The sequence below is a fragment of the Triturus cristatus genome, chromosome 2_1, assembly GCF_964204655.1.
Source record: "Triturus cristatus chromosome 2_1, aTriCri1.1, whole genome shotgun sequence".
Taxonomy (NCBI): domain Eukaryota; kingdom Metazoa; phylum Chordata; class Amphibia; order Caudata; family Salamandridae; genus Triturus; species Triturus cristatus.
The window spans coordinates 127,458,724-127,482,397 of record NC_140581.1 but is presented as its reverse complement, the minus strand read 5'-3'; the positions used below and the strand labels follow the sequence as shown (position 1 = coordinate 127,482,397).

The 23,674-nt window shown below is 47.1% G+C and overlaps 1 protein-coding gene across 2 annotated transcripts in view; it reads right to left on the bottom strand.

Annotated features, from left to right (window-relative positions):
• Window positions 1-5,442: 5,442 nt before the first annotated feature.
• The window catches only part of LOC146863875 (aquaporin-3), a 50,991-nt gene continuing 32,759 nt past the window's right edge, over window positions 5,443-23,674 (bottom strand). For both annotated transcript variants that reach the window (XM_085628883.1, XM_085628892.1), the window contains exons 2-6: window positions 21,157-21,283; window positions 19,225-19,362; window positions 14,623-14,741; window positions 12,194-12,411; window positions 5,443-7,451 (exon numbers count right to left, since the gene is read on the bottom strand). In XM_085628883.1, coding sequence (XP_085485009.1) covers window positions 7,283-7,451; window positions 12,194-12,411; window positions 14,623-14,741; window positions 19,225-19,362; window positions 21,157-21,283 — 771 coding nt within the window. In that variant the 3' untranslated portion in view covers window positions 5,443-7,282. The remainder of the gene's footprint in view (window positions 7,452-12,193; window positions 12,412-14,622; window positions 14,742-19,224; window positions 19,363-21,156; window positions 21,284-23,674) is intronic.

Here is a 23,674-nt window from a genome sequence, read left to right as displayed (position 1 = left end):
AATTGAGTACATGAGCTCCCCATCCCTGGAGAGACGCGTCCGTTGTCAGTATTATTTGTGGGACAGGCTCTTGGAACGGTCGGCCCTTGCAAAGGTTTTGTGGATTCCACCAATGCAGAGAGTTGTATGCCCGACCGCTCACCAACACTAGGTCTTTCAACTGTCCTTGAGCCTGATTCCACTGACGTGCTAAGCACTCCTGAAGTGGGCGCATATGTAGTCTCGCGTGTGGGACTATGAAGATGCAGGAGGCCATCATGCCTATCAACTGCATGAACACTCGCGCCTAAAGGGAGTGTTGAGGTTTGAATTTTGAGATCAGCAGTTGCATGCTGTTGATTCTCACTAAAGTTGGCTGAGCTGTGGCAGCCAGAGTGTTGATTGTCGCGCCTAAGTACTGTTGTACGTGCGCAGGTTGGAGACTTGATTTTGGGTAATTTAGTGAGAATCCCAGATCGTGAAGAAGGTGAATGGTGTGGGACATGTGGGCGGCACATTGTTGTGCTGATTTGGCCTGAACTAGCCAGTCGTCCAAATAAGGGAAGACGTGAATATTTTGTCTTCGTAGATGCGCGGCCACTGTCGCCAGGCACTTGGTAAAGACCCTGGGCGCTGTTGTTACTCCGAAGGGGAGAACTTTGAACTGATAGTGATTCCCTTGAATGGTGAATCTGAGGTATTTCCTGTGTGAAGGGTGTATTGGTATGTGGAAGTATGCATCCTTCAGGTCTAGTGTAGCTAGGAAATCCCCCTGAGTGAGTAGTGGGAGAACCTGTTGGAGGGTGAGCATATGGAAATGCTCCAACAGTATATATAGGTTTAGGGGTCGCAGGTCTAGGATAGGTCGGAGCGAGCCGTCCTTTTTTGGGATCAAGAAGTACAGAGAGTACACTCCTGTGCCCTGCTGGGTGGTGGGCACTACTTCTATGGCCCCTTTTGCGAGCATAGCAAGCACTTCTTGCTGGAGTAAATGTAAGTGTTCGGCTGACATAGGGCGGTGCTTTGGTGGTATATTGGGTGGAGTGGAAGTTAGTTCCAGACAGTACCCATGTTGAATGATGTCCCTGACCCACCTGTCCGTGGTGATGTTCTTCCATGCGGGCAGGAACAGCTGGAGTCGCCCCCCGACAGGTGTTAAGTGGTCGGGGGGTAGGGAGAGGGCGTCACTGTTTGTTTTTTGGGGAGGACCTTGTGTTGCCATATCCACGTCCCCTGCCTTTGGCGCTGGATCCACGGTATCCACCCCTGTTGTTTTTGTCGTAGGTGGTTTGTGTGCCACCTTTGGCATACTGTTGTTGTGACCCCTGGCCTCTTGATGTTCCCCTATTTCCAGTGCGACGAAAGGAGCCACTATGAAGTTGTTGGGTTTGTAGCGCCCCCATAGATTTGGCAGTATCTGTGTCTTTTTTTATTTTCTCCAGGGTAGTGTCAACGTCTGGGCCAAATAAAAATTCCGTGTTAACCGGTAAGTTGAGGATATTGTTTTGTATCTCGGGTTTGAAGCCTGAGATGCGTAACCAGGCATGGCGTCGTAGCATGACACTAGTGTTTATTGCCCTGGCCGCTGTGTCAGCTGCGTCTAGGGCGCATTTTATGGACGCGTTAGTGAGGAGTTGTCCTTCTCTAATGAGGAGCTCCGCTGACTCTTTATACTCCTCTGGTAGGTGTTGGAGCAGTGACTCTAGCGTGTCATAATGTGACCTGTCATAACGTGCCAGGAGTGCCTGTGTATTGGCAATGCGCAGGATATTGGCTGCTTGCGCTGCCACACGTTTGCCAGATGTTTCAAGGACCTTAGACTCTTTGTCTGGGGGAGGAGCATCACCAGTTGTCTGTGAGTGGGCTCTTTTGCGAGCGTTGGCAACCACCATAGAGTCTAATGGCAACTGACCCCTAATGTATTTAGGGTCACCAGGTGCAGGCTTATATTTCTTTTCAATCCTGGGGTTTAAGACTCGGGCTCTTGTGGTGTCTTTGAAAATGTCTTTGGTAGTCTTCAGAACCCCTTTAAGCATGGGTAGGGTCTTGACAGTTCTTTCCGAAGATGCGAAAGTGTCAAGCAGGAAGACCTCCTCAATGGCGTCAGAGTGCAGTTCCACCCCATGATGAGCAGCAGCCCGTTCGATAAGGGCATTAAATGCGGCTGTGTCCTCTGTAGGGGAAGTTTTAATGTTGTAGAGTTGTGCGTCCTGAGCATGTGGCGTGACACTTGGGTCTGTGGGGTCATCCCATGCCTGATCAGGATCCTGTGTTTCATCGGGATCTGCGTCCCCGGGGTAGATGGCATCGTCCCCGCCATATTCCTGCATTGGGTCCGATTCAGAAGGGGTAGGAGAAAAGGACTGCGGATTTAAGTGGAGGGGATGGAGGTGCTCTTGTAGCACTGGTTCCTGCTCCGCCGGTAGCTTGCGTTTAAGAGGAATTTTGTATGGCACCTCTTCACTGACTGGAGTGATCTTGCGCTTGTGGAGCATGAGCCTGCCAGTGTCGGCGTCGATAAACTGTGGCCCTGAAGGTTCGTGTTCTGGTAGGCCAGAGGTGGTGGACTGTGTGTGGAGGACACGTGTCCGAATTTGAAAGAGTTTCGGTGCCGATGTCGGTGGCAGCCCAAAGGTAATGTTGGTGGGCTCCGAGTGCACTGTACCGTGTGAGGTAGTGTGGGGACCCGAGGTAGAGTGGAGGGCTACCTGGTCCCGGATACGTTGGAGAGATGCAGAGACCTGTTGCACAGCAAACTGAGATGGTGGTTTGGTGGGCATCTTGGTAGTAGGTGTGGAGGCCGACCCCGACTTTTTTGTCGGAAGGGGGTCACTGGCTTGAAGGGATGCATCGATACTCGACGTAGTCGAGGACTTCTTCGGCATCGGTGCTTTAGGCGTCGACGTAGCCGAGGCGGCCATTTTGACTGTGGAGGCGACGGGCTTCGGTGTCGGCGCCGAAGGTGTCGGTGCCTTGTGGTGCACGGGGACGCGCTTCTTCAGTGCGTCGACCGCGTCTGCTGCGGTGAGCTCGGCGCCGAAGTCTTTTTGTGCGTGTTCGGAGCCGACGACTTTCTTCGGCGTCGGCGCCGAGGCAGTGGACTGTTTCGACGCCTTTGATCCGACCAACACCAGTTTCGCTTTCGATTTGGAAGGGACTGGAGCGATGGATGTTTTAGGGTTTAACAACCCGGTCGTCTTGGGTAATATTGGCTCTTGCATAGTGTTCAGTGCCGGGCCAGAAGGCGGGGCCGAGGAACCATGGATTAGGTCTTGGGTAAGGCCCGAAGGCGATCCCTCGACCGGAGCCTGACGACTAATTTCGGCCTCCGTTTCGACGGATTGGCCTAACTCCTCGGGAGAGCTGTCTTCTTCAGCCCCATAGGCTTTGCCGATGTCCCCTACCTCGTCGACGGCTTCTTCACGTCGAAAGAGTTCTTCGTCATCGTCGTCCGATTGGGAACCATGCTCCGAAGCGGGGCTAGATAGTATTTCTTCCACGCTCTTGGCGTCCTCGTCCTCGGTGCTGAATATGTTGGTGGGTGCAGGCGCTGCCTGCTGCGCCTCGAGCCTCGCTGCCCGTCGGTTCCGTAGAGTTTTCTTGGATCGGAACCGCACGTAGGCCATGCACTTTGATTCGTCGTGATCCGGCGAGAGGCATTTATTACAGACCGGGTGGACATCGATGTGAGGGTACTTGGCGTGGCACAACGGACACCTCTTGAACGGAGTTCTCGATTCCATCGTCGATGGAGCGTCGAAGTTTGGACCAATTCGATTCGAAATTGGGAAGAAGGGTGTTGAGCACTAGAACTAGTAGTCGACACCGAACGGTAACTGTACCGACGAAAACTATAGGCCTTTTGGCCTAAAACTAAGTATTCCGAAGTTGAGCTAAGATAGTTGCACCTGAACCCAATGGCGGAAAAAAACAATCTGAGGATGGAGAGGATGCCCATGCGCACTGTGGTCCAGGGGAGGAGTCACCCATCTCAGGATACTTCGAAGACTCTTCCAGGACAACAATGTGCAATCATCCGGACCCAACACTAGGCGGCGATCTATGCACAGATATGAATTCAGCAGCCCACATGCCTCGAACGAGGTATTTACGAGGCAGCACTAAGCAACATTTTTTGTCAATAACACTGATCTTCTGTATGAGTGGCTACACGCCTTCTGTGAACAGGTATTCTCTCTTCTGTTGCTGGGTCTAGCCATAGGTGGCCTTAGATGGCCTAGAGCTGAATGGCCTAGATATCCGAGTGGGTTAGAAATGCTGCGGAGGTTCGTCATGGTTTGGTCTTCAGTGGCCGAGTGAGTTTTAACAAAGTGGTTAAAAAAATGTCATTAATTCGAAACAGGTTATTAGTATATAGTGGCTCCATTACCCACATTGTGCACTGTGATTCCTTTTTCCTCTTGTTTGGAGAGTACCATGACAGTCACATAACAATGCCACGCCCATCCATCGCACTGAATAGTTTATCCTTAACATTCCCTGTGTTTTTGCAGTCACAAGATCTTCATTTTACTCTTTTGTGACCCTACCCTAGCTGCATCCCACCAGTGTCCTCCCAAACTTCCTGGAGGATGCATAACAAGCAGCAAGAAGGTAGCGGGTGTCCTGTGAGTCAGCATTGTGGTCTAACACTCCTGTGTCCCATGAGGAACCACCAAAAGGAGATGTGCCTAGTCCTAATGTGGGGAGGTCGTGGCTGGCTTTTAGCCGGTAGCCAGGCCATTCCCTGGATCTTACCCTATCACACTCACTGAGTGTTAGTCCAACCAAGCGATGGCCGGTTGCATCTTGCCCACCTACTGCTATGTAGAGGTTGTTGATCCAGGATTCCATACAATGTCCTTTCATCCCTGCACTTCTTGAACATGGTCTGAGGACTAGGGGGTCTAGGGCAATCTTCCCGCCTCTGGCTCGGGCCCGGCCTTGTGGAAACCATCAGTTCTTGGGACATCAATCTGTACGCCAGAGAGACCCATACATGCGTAGACCCAGTTAAGGAAGATATCTCTCCCCTGCCTTCTCTAAAAGAATTCTTTGGAATCTTCCAGCACACACTCATACACTTCTGTCATCTCAAACACTCCTCTTCAGATATTCAGCCAATCGCACACCTGCTGCCACTGTCAATCATCCAGACTGCAGAGGGCACTACGTCACTTCATACTTCCTTCCTGCCGAAGTTAACATGTTGCTAGTCTCTTCCTGGCTCACTAACAGCGGCTGCCCAGAGCCCTGACAAACACTGCGCTCCACACACATCGAAGAGATCCCAAAACTTGACCAGAACGGTTTAGATTTGAAACCTGGTAGATACAGAACCCACAAAAGCAGATTTCAATGGGAGCGGACACTTCACAACGATGAAGTAAGACTCAAGAGGTGAGTGTAAGACTCGGGTAGGTTTGCGCACACTCAAGTTGATACAAGAAATCATAACAATGCTTCACTTTTGTAATAAAATTTATTTTTTATAAAAATGAGGCAAGAATAAACATATTCCATAGTCTGTCTGAAATATTTATAGGCCTATGGAAAATCAACCTACTGTACAACTGCGGACTAGCTGAAGCATATCTATTTGATAGGGATGCCGGACTATCTGAAGCATGTATGTCCCACGCTCTCTAATAGTGTGCCTCCCAGAGCCAGGCTGATGGCCGAGGGCACGAATGGCTGAAACATACACATACGACTACCTGGTAGCATGCCATAAAAAAACATTTTGATGTCGATCCTAGTCGCTGTCATACATAGCAGTAGTATTTCCATATCATCAGTCCCATTACTTTATGGACAAAAAAAGTCATAAGGCATTTACATCGGTGCGGCCACTGTAATGAATACTTCAACGGGGCATTCACCACTTCTGCAGGTTTCGCAATATTCTGAGGGAGATAGGTCACCGATAACAGACGAGTCAACCCACGCTCTCAGACCGTCCATAAACATGTTCCTAGAATATTTTGTCTATTAATAAGGCACAGCAGCCTCCTTGAGACTGCAGGCAGCACAATGTGCCCGCTGGTCCTCCAAACAACTAGTAGCTTCATTCGCAGACTGCGGAAGCTTGGGTCTTTGTGATAACTTGAGAGAGATCTCCACGTCCAGTCACTAACTTATGATCTCAAATTCCTAGCAGTGTGCTGCCATTTTTATCATAAAAAAACACGAATATGCAATTTACACAGTCTAAGACAAGCTGGTCTGAGTGCCAAAGGTAATATGTCAGTCTAACGCATTTAATACAATATGGCGCTCAGCCTTATTTACAAAGCTGCCGGTACTCTACAAGTGCTTCTAACTAGGTTGACGCTAAAGCAATATCCTGATAAATATGAGTCAGTCAAATGTTTCCTGATATAGCTCCTTGTTTAGAGTTTGGCGGACTGTATGCGCTGTCACAAATATGGCCGATATCCCGTCCACCGTATTACAAGTGCATTGTAGTCTATGGCTTGTAATGCGGCGGATGAGAATAACGTCACATTCGACAGAGTATCCAATCCGCCAAACTCTAAGTAAGGCCCATAGTCATGAAGGGTGGTGGAAGAGCTGAAACCATAAAGGCACTGTGAGTGATAAGCTTAGATTACGCACTTAAACCTCTTGGTTTAGCACTGGCTGGTGGCTACCGTGCTACGGTACTTCTGTCAGTAGCAAGATTCAAGCAATCCCATGAACTGTGGAGGGGCAGCTGATTCCTGCTTGTCACAAGGGGTTTCTAGGTCACTCTTCAAGGCTAAATTCCCTGTTGATCACTCTATACAAATCTGTAGTGAACCATTAGACAGTCTAATCCAATGCTTTTCAGCGTATTATGATCAGCTTTCGAGGTCAGTCCCACACAGCCCGCCACATGGTAGAATCTCAACTTCCTCTTAAAGCTAACAAGAATTTTCACGGAAAATAAATGAATTTTGAAGTTGGTGTTCTTATGCAACCTGAAGGGACACATGACCTGTATCTATAGTAAGGATACATAACTAGTGTGTCTAACAGCTAGTCAAGAAGCTACAAAGCTTCACAAGAGAAATCGCAAAGATAGTGCAAGCATAGTTACATCGGATGCTGTGTTTTGGAAGAAAATGACCTGGTGTCTTTGTGGGTAAAACAGAAGACTGGAAGAAAAGGATTGCACACAGTTCTTGGAAGCATCAGGCTTAAGAAAGGAAACTAGAATAGAAGCCACAACATTGAACACAACTGTGATGCAGCGTCTTCCTGATCATCGGTTGATGCGGTGCTGTGTATATTAAGAGTCCAGATGGCAACTGTTGGCCACTCAGATCCTTTCCTTGTGCTTGACATTGGCCAACTTGACGTTTTCCTGCTCGGTGGATTGAGGCTTAGGCTGAAGGTGGAACCCGATCATCAGCTGGTAGACCAAAATGCCGGCGATTGATCCAAGTAAGGGGGACACAATTGGCACCCACCACCACTGTCCGCCGGCCCTGCAGGAAAGACAAAAGTTGAACTGAGACATTGCAGGCTCTCTGGTTACATGTTTTCTATTAGGAGCAAGCTATTATAAAGATCAATAGAGTTGATGCAATCAAAAATTAATTTGTAAATGCTGGCACTAAGAAACTTTAGGGTAATATGAAAAATGTATATAGTCTTGAAGTTACATAAATAACTTTGTTAAATATACATTGTGGTTGGCTACCTACTGAGGTCATATACTGAGGAATGTTAGGGAGAAAAAAAACTGTTAAGTGTATAGTAAGTTTATGCTGCAACGTTTAGCGCCAGGTGACATTCACCAGTTACAGTTAGCCATGAAACCATACTGCTCCCCAGTTTACTGCTCGTGACATCACACTTGGGCTATAATGTACATCGTTTGCGACACCCCACATACTGTGGGCTTTAACATTATAAATACAATCCCTGATGTTTTATCAAATTATGTGACATGATGGTAATGGGTGCAGCACCAGAGACAGCCACCAGATGTCCTTGCAGGGATTATATATTGAAGAACAGCTGCAGTACCAGAGGGAGTTGATAGATGTCCTCACTCTTGATAAGAAGAATGAAGTACCACTAAGCATTAAACAATGTCCTTGCAGCTTGTACATGGAGAGGAGAATATGCAGTATTACTCACATTTAACAGGTGTCCTCACAGGGCTATCATAATAATGATTAGCATTATAAATCCCATGAGTCCTTCCTTTATGCTTTCAAATATGGTGGTATACCCGACACCAATTGTGGATACGCTTTGGATGTAATATGGCACTATTGAGGAATAATGCATCACTTTAAGGGAACTTAACAAGACATCCGGGGCATTTTGTGAATGTATTGGGCATTTTCTACAGCTGTAGTGACATTTATGGTTCACGAGAGACTTCATTGGACATACATTAGCTCTATCAATAATCTTCATCAATTAGCTGTTGGTGAAGCTGCATTTATTTTACTACTAAGACGTCTAGGAGTTTCTGCAGATTGCTCTCTGTCCCCTACATGTAGCAACCGTGAGGACATTTGTCAATTTTCAGTGGTGTTACAGCCTCACCTCGTCATTTAATAACTCTGAGATGTCTGTTTGCTTTTTCGTTATAGAATAATTTTGAGGATGTTTGTTAAATGTCAGCGGAATTTCAGGCTTTTAAGTGCATATAATAAATCTGGCAAAACGATGTCATTGGCCACATCATGTATGTTTTCAGTGATGTCATTGATGATGCAATTTATTATCCCATGTGAGAGTCATGAGCAATGCATGGAAGTATAATGACTGAATATTTCTAGGGTGTTGTTCCTGGCCATTACACCGCGCATAGACCGCTTTAAAGTATTTTGCATGTTTTTATCGTATATTTTACTTTTCAATCTTATCAACCAATTGAACATCCCTTTAACAGTGATGTACAATGGCACCCACCAGCCTAGGCCACTGGGCAAATAGTATGGTCTTCAGCCATGCCTTATGCCTTGCACCTCTGCCCTCAGTGTCTATGAGGCTTGTCCTGCAGCTGCAGCCAACAATCCCTGCACACAGACGTGATCCTTAGCTATGACATATGATCTTTACCCCTAGCATCCAGGTCTTGGGCACATACTCTGCCCAGTATTTCCAACGTATGTGTCTACTGGTGTATCACAGATGTGTGGAACCAGAATTATCAATAGTTGAATGTTCCATATTTACTAATATATGGCTAATTCCTGCCTCATCACTGCACTGGCACTATGTGCTGTCTAGCGCCAACGCAGGCACCCTTCTGCCATTATACCAGGGTGCCCGCGTTGCAGGCAGGATTGTTTATTGCAGGAAGGGGCATCTTCCAGTGCAAAACAATCCTGAGAGGTGTTTTCCACTCTTTGATTCAAAATGCAACACACTTGGAAAGAGTAAAACCGAGGAGAAGTAAAGCAGCTGAAGGGACGTTATGGCTACAATTCTAAACCTAAAAAATGCTAAAATTACCCAGTTTTGTGTAGCGACTCCATCACAGTACCCCCAACTGATGGCGCATGACGGCATCACTAGTAAGATCATTCATGAGGAGGCACTATATGTCAAAATCTTAAGTTATGAATCCCCAACCACTATTAAAACCATTTTCACTTTCTAAAAAACAGCCCAGATTGACTGCAGTGATCAGTATCTACTGAATATTGGGTCAATAAATATATTGATAGAAAAATATCAAAGTTAAAAAGATTGAAAGGTAAGTGCATAGAGGGAAGTATAGACTCACTATTCCCAGCTCCACATCTAGGAACCTTGACGAGATATCGATATTTTCAGGAACAAATATCTGAAATTAGGTTCAGAAAATGGATAGTTTTTTATATTTAGGATTCAATATTTTGCCCTCGATTATTGTATACCTCGAAATTCTAGCCCAACTCTGGGGCATCAAAATCTGTGTCTGCAGATACAGTATGCCACGACAGTGGAGTAAGACAGGAATGTTACACTCAGTTCGACTTTTCATGACTCCCAGAGAGGTCTAACTTCAAGAGGTATTTATTTCATTAATTTAAGCATCACGCATTACAGATCTTATGTTTAGCCACACCCTTTTGTGTGTCAGACAAGTACCAAAGTGATGTGAAGTCAAAATTCATTTTTCCATTACATAATCGAAAATGTGTTTTCCTTTGGTAGTTGGTCTGTGACTGCTTTTATTGCAAATGTGTTCACTGTGAACAAGTTTGGGCAAGAGTCGAAATACCAAGCGCAGTCTATGTCAGTGGAGCCGGGGGCGCAAACCGTGCTTGCGCTGTACCCCTGCACATGCCTGTGCGTGCACAGAGGCACAACAAATCATAGGCGAGTCCGGAAGCCAGTGAAATCATATCACACAGCAGCTGACGAGGCTTCCCACCTAGCGTGAGACCCAAGGCTTGCCAGCTCTTTGGGTGACATCTATTCAGGCTCCTTTGGGTTGACTTCACCCATTGGACCCAAGGCTTGCCAGCTCTTTGGGTGACATCTATTCAGGCTCCTTTGGGTTGACTTCACCCATTGTTCGACAATCTTCTTTTGTGACATTCAATGTCAAGGAGTGGCCGAGGCTGACAATCAAAGTCAAGCAGTAGCCAAGGGCTGAAAGGTCACCTCAAGCATGAGAATAGTTGGTACCCCCTGTACTCAAAGCATAAAGTAACATTTTCTACTCAGAAATGGCATGCCCTGAGAGTCCTGGGTAGGTTGACATATCAAATGTGACTGTAGGGCGTTCAAATGATTAAAGATGCTGACAATGACACTACGTCTAGTGACATACAAAGTTTACAAAGTTAGCTTGGAAGTCTTTACCAACTTTATAAAAAATTTAAAAATAGCCTTTCAACTGCAAAGGTTCCAATGTGTTCACTGAGGCAGTCATGGCCATGTTCTCTTCACAAGCCTAAGACACTGTCCAATCCCCAAGTCAAGGGAAAGTGGGTGATTTAGCAGTTCATCTTTGGGGTTCGTAGGTTTATGCCCAGGGCAGAGGTTTGTCCAGTATTTATTATGTCAAAATTGTGCAGGAACTCTGGAGTTCCTTTACATACAAAATCAGAACCATCCTCCCTTCTCCCTTCGCTCATAACATGGAAGATATTAGAAAGCAAAATGCAAATCATCACCTATGTTACCGGTAGCACTAGTGTAGCCACGCCCACCTTCTCGGTCTTAGAAGCAGTCGCCCCACCTTCCCTTCTAATCCGCTTCAGCCCTCATCAGAGCTCTTGTATGAACACCGCTGGTGTAAAAGTCACTTCTTCTGGCCCCCACCACCCTCACTCCTGTTCCTAACCTTCAATGTCACCATTCACCCACTTCTACTTGCCCGAATCTAGACGCGAACCCTGACTCACATTGTCACTCCAGGTGAAAACAGTGCTTTTTACAAATTTCTACCAGATGCATAACTATGCACACACGCTAGCAACCCCTACATCCTCACACTGCCACTACACATCCTACATCTCAAGAATTGAGAGCTTCCGTAGTCCCCCAAGCGTCCTCTCCGCTTATGTACTCAGAACTTAGTGGTCCTACCACAAGTTATTAAGACAAGGCGGGTGCTCCTTCCAGGATTTGGGGCCTAAACTGTGGAACTCACTGCCCCAGATGCATGTGAATACTTGGCTATTTGTACCTGGCCAGACTTGCGTTGTTCTGTTATGCTAGCGCTAGAAAGCTCTTTGGCGTTGCTATACGCTTTATAAATACCCCATAACATCACATCTAGCAACGCCTCACCATACCCGCATCTCTCTGAGTCATCTTTTGGTTCAGATAATTCTTAGTTCCTTCTCCACTCACTTGGATTGGATCATCAGCGCCTTGAGACCCTCACGGGTGAGTAGTCGTGCTTTATAAGTCCCTGATTGATTGATTCATCATTCACCACTAAGCATTCATGTTCTTAAATTAAACACCTTCATGATGGTCTTCTGGAAGCATCTCTTGCACACATGGGCACCCCATGACCTTCCAATCTTGACCACTAATGCACTAACTATTACTAATCCCCCTTTTCCTTACCACAGTTGAATGCATTGCCATGTATTGCCTAACTACCAGGATAATTCGCCTCTGTGTTCTCGTTTAACATTACTCCTTCCTTTACTCTGCTAGCATGCCGCTTGATTGGCCACTGTAGAACATTTCTCAACAAAAGGCTCATCAAGAAATACATGCAAAGTAAAGCCTAAGATATGGTACGGTTCACACTTACGAGAAAACTTCGGTGCCCCAACCAGCGATGGCCGTGAACAGGCGTGGCCCAAAGTCCCTGGCCGGGTTGACAGCATATCCGGAGTTGAAGCCCATGGAGAGTCCAATGACGAGCACCACAAACCCCACTGTGAACGCCTCCAGACCCTGGGGGATGGGGTTATTGTTCGGGTCGACGATGGCGAGGACACAGACGACCAGGGCTGCGGTGCCAATGAACTGAGAAGAAGAAAAAGGGGGGTTGAGAAACAAGTGTGTACGCACATATCAATAGCACCAACCCTTATCTTCCCACACAAACTACTTCTTACTGTTAACTAGTGTGGAGTAGCCAGCAAGACCAACACCGGCAGAACACTGCAGCAAGACCTGGGATGGGCATTCCAGGACAAAGACTGCATTGAAATGTCAGATGAGGGCAGACATGGAGACCGGGACACAAGGTCACGTGTTCAGTAAGTCGGTTTATCAGGGCGTGAAGGTGGCTCTCTGAAGAATGTGACTCAAGGTTATCACAAAGTCGGCCAGATAAAGGCAACAAGAAGACAGGCCGTATGAATGGCGGCTAACGTTGGCTGGGGTGCGCCTTATTTTACATGCTATGGATTCCTATGGCAGGTTCCATCAGTTCAGAGACTGGGTTTCAAAGACAAGATAAAGGCAGACATTGAGACCTGCATCAGAGGCGTCTCAAGGACGTCTAGAGGGCGGTGGACATCCCACACTCAAGACTCACCAGCAATGATCATTTGTTGATGTGGACGAATTCTTTATTGAGATTGGTAGAAGGTGCACACCTGTACCCTTTCGTTACCTGTAGGAAGGTGGATTAAAAGAAACCCAACTACTGGCATGTTGAGCTAAAGTTTCATCACAGGGAGAACAGGAATGGTTTTCAGCCACCTCCTATACCTTTCCAAGTGCTGTTGGAGTGCTCTGAAGTGAAATTTGCTGTTTCCTTTCACTACATGCATCTTTCCTTTCACTGATAAAAGTGGCATTAAAAAGTGGAACGGGCTCAACACCTGTGTGCATATTTTTAAATGTGCTTTGAGAAAAGCGCAGTAGTGAGAAGGGTGAGGTGTGGTTAAAACTTCAGACTTGGAAGCTGCAGAGATATCCATGGAGCCGGCTACTGGGCTTGGCTGCTCGTCGGTAACCCTGGGTCACAAACTGCAGGTGGTGGGGCCTTTTCTGTGCTCTCTCTACCCCCACCTCCCCCCCCCCCCCCCCCCGCAGAGCAGCTCAGTTTACCTTCTCAGTAATTACTCTTACATTTCTTCTGTTTAAAAATTAATTCACATTATGTATCTTTCAAGTTCACGCCACAGTGCTGAGAAAGTTACATACAATACAAAACAATTTCCAGCTCGACTGTGTTGGTGTGGAAATAAAACCTGGAATTCCCTTTTCATGTCTCATTGGCTTACAGGACATTTCTTGGATGCTGTATGCACTCTTGAGGTGGGAAGTATCAGAGGTTTTAAAAAACAGTGGAAGCACTAAAAAGGCCTCCTCTCTTGCCCCCATCATGCAGTCCGAGTAACCCGGAAGTGGAGACGCATGTCCTCTGCATTCAAGATAGAAAACTACCGCTAGGAACATGAGTGGTAGCAGTCATATTTTCCTATCGAAGGTGTTAATTATCACCCTCCTCCTGATGTTACCTGACAGGCAGCTAACAGAACATGTGTGCCACTCTGATTTCCGTTCCTACTTCACACCCTCACTAAACTTAGACACACAACAGGAAGTATTTAATGCTAGATCTGTGAACATCTTGATTGTCTGAGCCAACCTCAGCTTTTCATAGGAGGTTGATGATTCCCCTTCCCCTTTTAGACCCTCATTTTGAGTGGCCTGGTAAATGGACTGGATTTTCCCCACCCTCGAGTTATTACTCTGAGTGGGAACCTGTTGCTCCTGAAGTGGAGAAAATCCACCCCATTACGAGTTGGACCCTGAGGGTCTACTAAATAAGAGGCATTACCGGGAGACTCTCTAATTCTGAATCTGATAGCCCCGTAATTCCTCATTTTAGGCCAGACTCACCCAGAAACTTCCGCTGTAATCTCCATGTGAAAGTTAAGAGATGTGTGATGTTCCTGCGGGCCAAATAATTCTGATGGGACGGATAGGTGTTCTTATTGGCCTCATTGGAATTAAGAGGCCACAGCTAGTGAGAACCTGGCTGTCCTGACTTCTCGCTTAGGGTCCAAAACTGTGGGACAGGCAATCACCAGCCATTAACACCCTCAGTATTGGGAAGCCTCGATCTGAATTTTATTCCTGACGTAATAAACATGGTTTGCCTAAACATTTTTTTGTTATTTTCTAGAGTGGAGAGGATTAAAAATGGTGGCCAGCTGAGAAGCCTTTTTAAGTTCAGAAGACTTTCGTGTTACTCCAATGTTGTTACTCCTGCCTCACCTGGTCAAAGAACCCGTTGAGGAGTGTCAGGTGCTCCGTCGGGTAGGTCGCAAATATTCCTGCTGTACCATTGGGCCCCGAGACGAAGAGCTGGTCACCAGCAAAGGCCCAAATAGCATCTGCAATTTAAACACAAACTCATGTCAGAAATGTTCCATCTGCCACATTTGGACTTCCCAATTCAACAGCAAAGTTAATGGAGACTCCAAGAAATGGACACCTACAGGCATGGATTGTGTGGCCCAACTCTACGTGTATTTATGTGTGGAGATCTGTAGCGAATGAACCTAACTAGAGAGCGGGTGATTGTGGGCATGGGTGGGAGCCCTGAGATCAAATACGAATGTTTACAATAAGGCAGAAGAATCATGGGTGGTGGTGCTTATTGTAAAGTTCTCATGTTGACTGGGATGTTGTTCCAGATCCTGGGGGCATAGAGGGTCTGTATTCTGTTTTTCTCTTTTCTGCAGTTTTTTGCTTCCATTTTGGTAATACCCTGACTTCTAGAGTGGTGCTGTCTGCATGAGCTTGTTAATTTCTTGGCAAGATATTCAGTGTTGCTGTTTCTGGTGACCTTGTATGTGATGCAGCTGGTCTTGAAGATGATGCTAGCTTCGGGGGGTAACATTGTAGTACCTTCAGGGTTGTAGAGCTGTGGTCAAACTTTGATGGACATGCTGCAGCGTGTAGGAAAACTGTCAAAGAGGGCAATGTGGCGTCAGGGAGATCGAAGAACATTGTGTTGCCACTGTCCAGGTGTGAGAGGACAGCTTTGAATGGATTAAAGGTTTCACTTTCTTTAGAGGGGAAGTTAATGACATTCTGTCTTGATTTTTATTGTGATACTTTCTTTGAAGAAGAGGTTGGTTTCGAAGGTGAACGCAAATGTTTTCATTGGTATTATGGAAAGCCAGACTTGGATTTGTGGTTGTTTGTTGTTGTTGAAACAGAGGACTTCTGTTTTGGTCCAGCTGAGCTTTTGCTGGGTAATGGACATCTAATTCAGAATGGGATCGTGGTAACATCTGAGTCACTGATTGTTGTGAGAAGTGGAGATTGTCAGGTAGAGTTGGGAGTCACAGATGAATGAGGCATCTTAATGCGGCTGTCAGCGAGTAACGCTCTAAGCCGTTCCTCAGGTGAGGGGAGTAAGGATGGAGCCCTAAGACACTCTGCAGAAGACAGGCAGGTTCTGGCACCATGAGGTTCTCATCTGGGTGAACTGGTGGTGGTTGGGAAGGTAGGAGGAGAATGACAGCAGGACCAGGATGGAGAAACCGATGCGTGTTTCTACCATGTAGATCTTCGACAAAGGACTGTGTCAGTGATTGCAAGGAGGTTGAGAAGGATCAGGAAACAGAGGCCACTCTTGTTGCTTATTGGATAGGTGTCATCTACTGTTGTAAGGCTGGCAGCATTGTTACTGGAGCATGCGCTGAATCTAGATTGACAATCATGGAAAAGTCTGTTCTTGTTTATTTGTTTTTAAGGTGAACGGAGACAGTTGTCTCAATTATTTTGCTGAAAAATTAGTAATTTCCGAAATAGTCTGAGTTCAGGGTGCACTTCTTCAGCTGAGAAGGGGTTATCCTGTTGTGATGTCTTCTCAGAAGGTTCTTTGATTGCTAGAATCATTGATGGTGTTGGTCAGAAATGTGATGAGACCCGTATGGAAGGTTTTCACGATAGGTGAGCGTGGAATGTTGTTTTCAAGGAGAGTGACCTTGAGGGCGCTGAGGATGCTATTGGGACCGATGTGCAAGGGGTGGGGGGCTTGCACAATGTGGGACTGATTTGAGGGAGTATTGAAGACATGTGTATATCTATTTAGTATTACTGATGTGGGTTTTTACATTGTTTATTTTCTTGTTGAGAAGGTGATTGACGAAACTGCACTTGAGAAGGAAGTGTCGCCAACTGACTTGGAGTTTGACTACCTTAAAGAGTGATTTGCTTCTACTAGAGGCTTCCTTGGTGGGGATTTTTTAGAACATGGCTTTGTCTGAAAAGCAGAGTGGAGTTAGTAGTGAGAGACCCTCAGGAGGTGTGATTGAGAACTGCAGTGTCATCCTTCAAATGAGAAGCTGAGTCACTGTGTGTATCTAAGGAGCCGGAACCAGAGTTTAGATAGGTAGTTTAAAAAGTTTTATCTCACAATACTAGAAAATTATTAAATGCAATATTAAGACTCAAAATAAAACAACTAAAACAAAATGGGTGAACCAAAGTCTTATGCACACGTTAATATTTCTTAATGAGAGTTCATCAAGTCATATGAGCACAAAAAAAGTCATTAAAGTCCAAATGGATCTGTTCTTTGTCTTTTATTCCATGTAACATCAAAAACCAACCAGCCAACACGTGTTTCGTCACAAAAAGAAATATCCTGCGACTTCTTCAGGGCTGTACTACTTCATGTATGTAGATTCTTAAAGATCACTCCGCCGGTGATAAACCGCTCTGTGTTGCCACATCCGTAACAGTGAACACACCAGTTGCCGTCGCAGACCACAGCGTACTTGTTGCAGATCAAGGGACACACAGAGCGGTTTATTTACCCTTCCCTGGCATTTCGGCACGGTCCCACACAGAATCACCACTACATAGGTGCTTCCCTTGGTACACACCATTTTAAATTGATGGCGGATCCACTAAGCCTTTCTATTTTTGGCCTGCCGGGTCGGAATTATCACCGGCGGAGTGATCTTTAAGAATCTACATACATGAAGTACAGCCCTGAAGAAGTCGCGGGATATTTCCTTTTGTGAGGAAACACGTGTTGGCTGGTTGATTTTTGATGTTCCATGGAATAAGAGACAAAGAACAGATCCACTTGGACTTTAATGACCTTTTTTGTGCTCATATGACTTGATGAACTTTCATTAAGAAATCTTAACGTGTGCATAGGACTTTGTTTCATATCATTGTGCAGGATGCTTTCCTTCACCCACTTAGAGATTATAGGGTGTTTCCTCTACCTGTTTGCACCGTTTTTATTAGATACCCAGTACACTTCACGCAGAAACAGCAGGGTTCCATCACTTCCTAGAACACCAACACCCCAAATTGATAAAACAAAATGGGCATGGGCATGGGCCTACACCCAAAACTCTGTAATAACACGTGAAGGCGCTGCATTCTACTTGTGGTCCTATTCACCCACACATTACTTCTTTTCTTGAGGATGGACAACCACAGAAACAGAAGACTGATCGAGCGGGGCAGGGAGGATGGGAAAAGAATTTGTCATTTCTGTGATGCAGCACACTGAGGGTGATACAGTGGTGTTTGACGAATTTCCAATGCATAAGTGAGAGTTAAGCAGTGATGTATTTGAAATTGTCTGAATCTAACTTAAGTCACCTGCATCTGATTATGGTTTGATAAAGAATTCCCTGGCAAAAAAAAATCCCCCAAAGCAGGAGATAGAGTAAAAAAAGTCAACACAACAAGTTCTTTTTGTAAGGTTGAAGGGAAACATAAGGGTATATTTATGGGATTGTAAGGCAGTGCAGTGCAGCAAGTCACCTTGCTGCGCTGCGTCACTGGGAAAGGGGAGGACGCACCATATTTAACATAATACAGCGCATTCCTGTCCATGTCCCTGCACTGGTGCTGTTTTGGCTGCCTAGCGCTAACCCAGCACCCTAGCACCATGGAGGAAGGGTGCCTGTGTTGCAAGCAGGATTGTTTTTGTGCAGAAAAGTGCACCTTCCTGCACAAAAACCATCCTGGGTGGCATATTCCTCTTTCCGTGTGTGCTGCAGCACATAGAGAAAGAGGACGTTACGAGGAGAAAGAAAGATATTTGTCCTTGTTACGCCTCCCCGGGGAAGGAGCAGCATTTTGGCGCATTCCCAATTTTATCAGTTCTGGTATATCTGGGAATGCGTCAAAATCCATGGAGGTTGTGTGGGAACACCCATGCAACGCCCATGGAATGCCTTAATAGGGCAGAGTAACGCAATGCAACGATTTGCGCTGCGTTACGTTACTCGAGTTTTACGAAGCCACTTGGGGGGGGGGGGGGGGGCAAGCATGATGGCTCTGCGTGCTATATAAATGTAATTTTTGAGTTGCATGGCGCATGCACCACGTTCCATGGTGCAACTGACCTCATAAATATGGCCCAAAGCTGTAAACATGTTAGGTTTGAGGTAAGGTAAGGCTGGGTATTAGGACAAGAATTAGGTTTAGGGTCAGGAAGGGTCAGCGTTGGGTTAAGGGTCACGGTGAGAGTTAAGTGTTATGGTTTGGAAAATGGAAGAGTTTTTCATAGGGTTAGCATTAGGGTTAGATGACAGGGAGAGGGGTACATCTGTTTAGGACTAGACTAGGGATTATGGTTAGGGCAAATAGAAATAAAGGGGGTGAGAGTCAGGGAAAGGTTTAGGTGAACGGGCGATGGCAGTGAAGCCCTGTGGTTAAGATGACGAGGCCCTCTGTGCAGGGGGTCTTTGCAAAGACATGGAATGTGAATTAAGACAAAGTTGTGTTTGATTCGTGATTGTGGATTCTCTGTCGAGCAGGTCGGTGTCATTGGGTGAATACCTCCACAAACCAAAGGACAGTAACAATGCACCTTGCATATCACCCACTTACCGTAGTACAAGCCGTAGACTACTCCAGCGCCAAGGAAAGCGCCGAGAGTCTGTGCCAACGTGTAAATGGGGAACTTGATCCACGGCTCTCGTGCCAGGAAGCATAAAGCGAACGTCACTGCCGGGTTCAGGTGGCCCCCTGCGAAACAAAGCGACATGGTGAGGCATTGTGCCAAAAACTCACAACGTAGACATCTGCTGTTACTGGAGTTTGCGCTGGGTACCAATTTTGTATACAGTGCTTAGAAACGGCAGCAATTTGATATGAAGCACTAAAGAAAACAAGCACTGGTAAAGTCAGCAGGTCTGGCTATACAATACATAGAAATGACTGTCGAGTTTTCCTATGGAGTAGTTTTGGAGTGTGACTGAATCTGCGAACGGGTGAATGGCTGGCAGGAGGAGTGGATGCATGGATGGATGGATGGATGAGTTAGTGAAAGCATTGGCAATTAATGAATGAGTGCATGGGTGCAAGGTTGAAAAAGAGAGTGCATGGATAGATGAATTGGAATGCATCACATTCCTGTACCGTGGGAATGGATTTCAAACCCTGCAGAGAGCATACGTAACAGTGCTCCCGAAGGAATGACGTACAGCCCCGCACAGGCAGGGTGCCCCATTCACTCTGCCGGATGCTGGTGGGTGAGTGGTCTCACTCTGCCATGCTGAAGTTGAGGGGGGGGGTGAGGGGGGTTGTGGCTTTAGGCTGATATTGGCAGGATTTGCCTTTCTCTGTCAAGCTGGTGTTGGGGCCACCTGTCTGATGCTGTCTGAAAGAAAATGGGGGGATGTGATGTGTGTAACTCTTTCAGGATGATGTTGGAGGGGGGGCTGTCTCACTCTTTCAGGATGATGTTGGAGGGGGGGCTGTCTCACTCTTTCAGGATGATGTTGGAGGGGGGGCTGTCTCACTCTTTCAGGATGATGTACTCTTTCAGGATGATGTTGGAGGGGGGGCTGTCTTGGAGGGGGGGCTGTCTCACTCTTTCAGGATGATGTTGGAGGGGGGGGCTGTCTCACTCTTTCAGGATGATGTTGAAGGGGGGGCTGTCTCACTCTTTTAGGATGATGTTGGAGGGGGGGCTGTCTCACTCTGTCACGATGATGGTGGGGGGGCTGTCTCACTCTGTCAGGATGTTGGAGGGGGGGCTGTCTCACTCTGTCAGGTTGATGTTGGAGATTTGCTAACTCTTAATGGGGGTCACTCTGTTGAGTTATCTGCTTCGCCCATTGCACCCCGATATGTTCCACCGATAAATGTTGTAGACACTCAGGGATGGCTGCACATAAGGGGCTCGCTTGTGGGATGGCAGACAGGGGGGCTGCTTTGGGGGTCGAGGGGTACAGGGGTCCTCACCCCATCAAGGTCAGATACCAACGCAGAGCGAGTTATGATGTCATTGGCAAACACATGATTTGCTGCTGAGGAGAAAGAATCCCCCCGGGTTCTGTGCCAGACCCCACAGTGTAGCAGCGCTCCGCAAGGGACTCCTCAGCATACCCGGTAACACTGACGAGCTTCCAGGCAATACACATTCGACTTTATGTTGTGAAATAAATAACTTCATCTGTTAATGGCCTTGCTTGTTTAGCCTTCCTCCCTTGGGGCTCTCTGGGGCTGGCATTAAAAGATTTTGCAGAATTGTCTTTATCTCCAAGTCCAGACCTAGAGACCCTGACGCAGAACCTGGCACACTCCAGTGTGCAATGCCAGTCCATAATGCCATCAAAAGACTGCGCATCAATTAGCATACGGAATATTTGTCTACAGTGTTATTAAAATGTTAAAAAGATGCTCAACTTTTTTTTAATGCACATAGTGCATTGTGCAGTGCTTAGAAGCGGAATCCTCACACATTAGTGATATGTAATTGTTTCTCGTGCCACGTGGGCGCAGATACTTGAACATGCATGAGGGCACACCACGTACCTGACACCTGCCCCGCGATGAGAATCCCCAGCGTGACCGCGAAGCCGAAGGCCATGTTCACCGTTATGAACTGCCCGTGGGAGCCCTTGCTGAGCACGACCTGCGCCACCGACCCGCAGCCGAACATCTGGAAGGCAAAGGGAGAGAGGAGGAGGGTTAGAAAGCGCCCAGAAGCCCATCTCTAGTTCAACAAAGCAGCAAGTGCAGCTACGAACTCAAGCATGTGGGCACACCCCCGTGAATACTACAGGGAGGCAGATGACTTTACAAAGGACGAACCAGGGGCATTTTCCTAGCGCCTAGAGGCCGCTGTAACCATCCTGACGCAATCTATTTGAACCTGATTTATAGTTTTGTGGCAATGGAAAGTCCACAGCTTTCTGGATAAAGTGTTATGTGGGACGATAATCCACCAGTGGAATCTCTTCTCCCACAGACAGAGTCTGTTGCACAAAATTGCACCAAGAGATTCTCCCAGATTAAGGGGAAGATTTACAAGAAAGTGACGCATCTGTCAAGGACAGAAATTCTGACGCATCTGTTGACGCAAAAGTCACGCATTGCTGGAGTCGTGTCGCAAGCACGATGCAACTCCAGCAATGCAGGGGCAGGCCTATCCTCATTGTACTGCGTCACTCCTTACGCGTGCTTTAAGCAGGCGTAAGAATTTGACGCAGTGGTGTCCTAGAAGTGGCGCAGTGAAATCTTGTAGATTTCACTGCGTCACTTCTACAAGGCTTTTTTGCGTTGGAACACCCACCCTGCATATATTATACCTGACGCAGGTATAATGTGACGCAGGGTTTTACAACGTGACGCATCTCCCTAGATGCATCACGTTGTAAATGGGCTGCATTTTTACGCTGCTGCATCACAAAAAGTGACGCAATGGTGGCGTAAAAATGACGCAAGGGGCTTGTAAATCTGCCCCTTAGAAATTCCGCCAGAAATTGGCGGATCTTTCATACCCAGCAAATTTAGGGGCTTCTCTATGAACCCTTGCGCCACTTTTGCGCCGTCGGTGCATCACTGTTTGTGACGCACCAGCGGGGTAAAAAATGCGCCATGTTCCATCATATTTACAAAGTGATGCATCTAGGGAGATGCGTCACTTTGTAAACCCCTGCACCACATTATACGTGCGCCAGGTATAATGTATGCAGGGTGGGCGTTTTGACGCAAGTTAGCCTCGTAGAAGTGACGCAGAAATCTATGAGATTTCACTGCGCCACTTCTAGGACGCAAATGCGTTAATATCTTACACCTGCCTCACAGCAGGCGTAAGACTGACACAGGCACTTTTGAAATGGGACTTGCCCATGTGAAATGACCCATTGCTGGAGTTGCGTCACTTTTGTGATACACTCCAGCAATGCGTAATTTTTGCGCCTACAGATACGTCATAAATACTGACGTATCTGTAACTCCTTGCGACATGATGCGTCATACTGTAAATATGACGCATCATTGAGCAGCGATGTGTCACTTTTCATAAATGAGGCCCTTAGTGCCTGATTACGATGGCGGACGTACTTCTTTCCGTCCGCCATTGTCCCGGGGATGGGGACCGCCCGCCTATAAGGTGGCGGTCCCACATATGCTATTACAATCCCACCGCGGCGCCCGCAAAAGGCATTTTTTCATTGCAGCGGGTGCTGCCCCCCGCAATGAAAAAAAGGTACGTTTTGCTTTTCCCTGCGCTACATGGCAGGCACCACGCGGTGCCTGTCACATGGTGCAGGGAAGTGCCCCACCCCCAGTGCAAAAACCAACTGCTCCTGCACAAGGGAAGCCCACAACGGGCCCCCAAAGCCATCCCCGCCAGTCTTTCCATGGCGGGTGAACCGCCATGGAAAGGTTGGTGGCGAGACAGCATCGTAGTCTGGCATCGTCGGCATGCATTACATGCTGAGGGCCTCCACAGCACCGGCGGGCTCAGGAGCACGTCGGATACATGGCGGTTTGTGTTTCCCCCAGCCACAGTTCCGCCCGCCATCGTAATATGACGGGCGGAATATGGCCTCACGATGGCGGTGAACCCGCCACCGACAGCCTGTCGGTGGCAGGTTCACCATCATTGTAATGTCACCCTTAGTCATGGAAGTGGGGGGAGGAGTTAAATCTGGTTATTGAAATGAATTTCCACAAAGGCAACCGGAAGGGCGAAAACATGGGGTAAGTGAGAGACACAGCAAGGATGCCATACAGCGCAGCACCTCCGCTAAGGGGGAGGAGGGTCGACCTACAGGAAAAATAAAATGATAATAGCCCCATATTATTATCATTCTATCTTTCAGAACTGGCTCTGTAGGTGCGGGGGGAGCTGGGCTGCCCACAGAGCAGGGTGAGGAGTGGTGGGCCCTTTGTAAGTGTGCATGACGGTTTGGCCGGCCGTCTTGGGCCGGACAAACAGTCATGCCCACTTAATATTTCTCCACCAGCGGTATTGCACAGACGGGTGGAAAACATGCACAGCGCCCACTCTCAGTCGCTTGAGCAATCGCAACGCTGCTGTCAT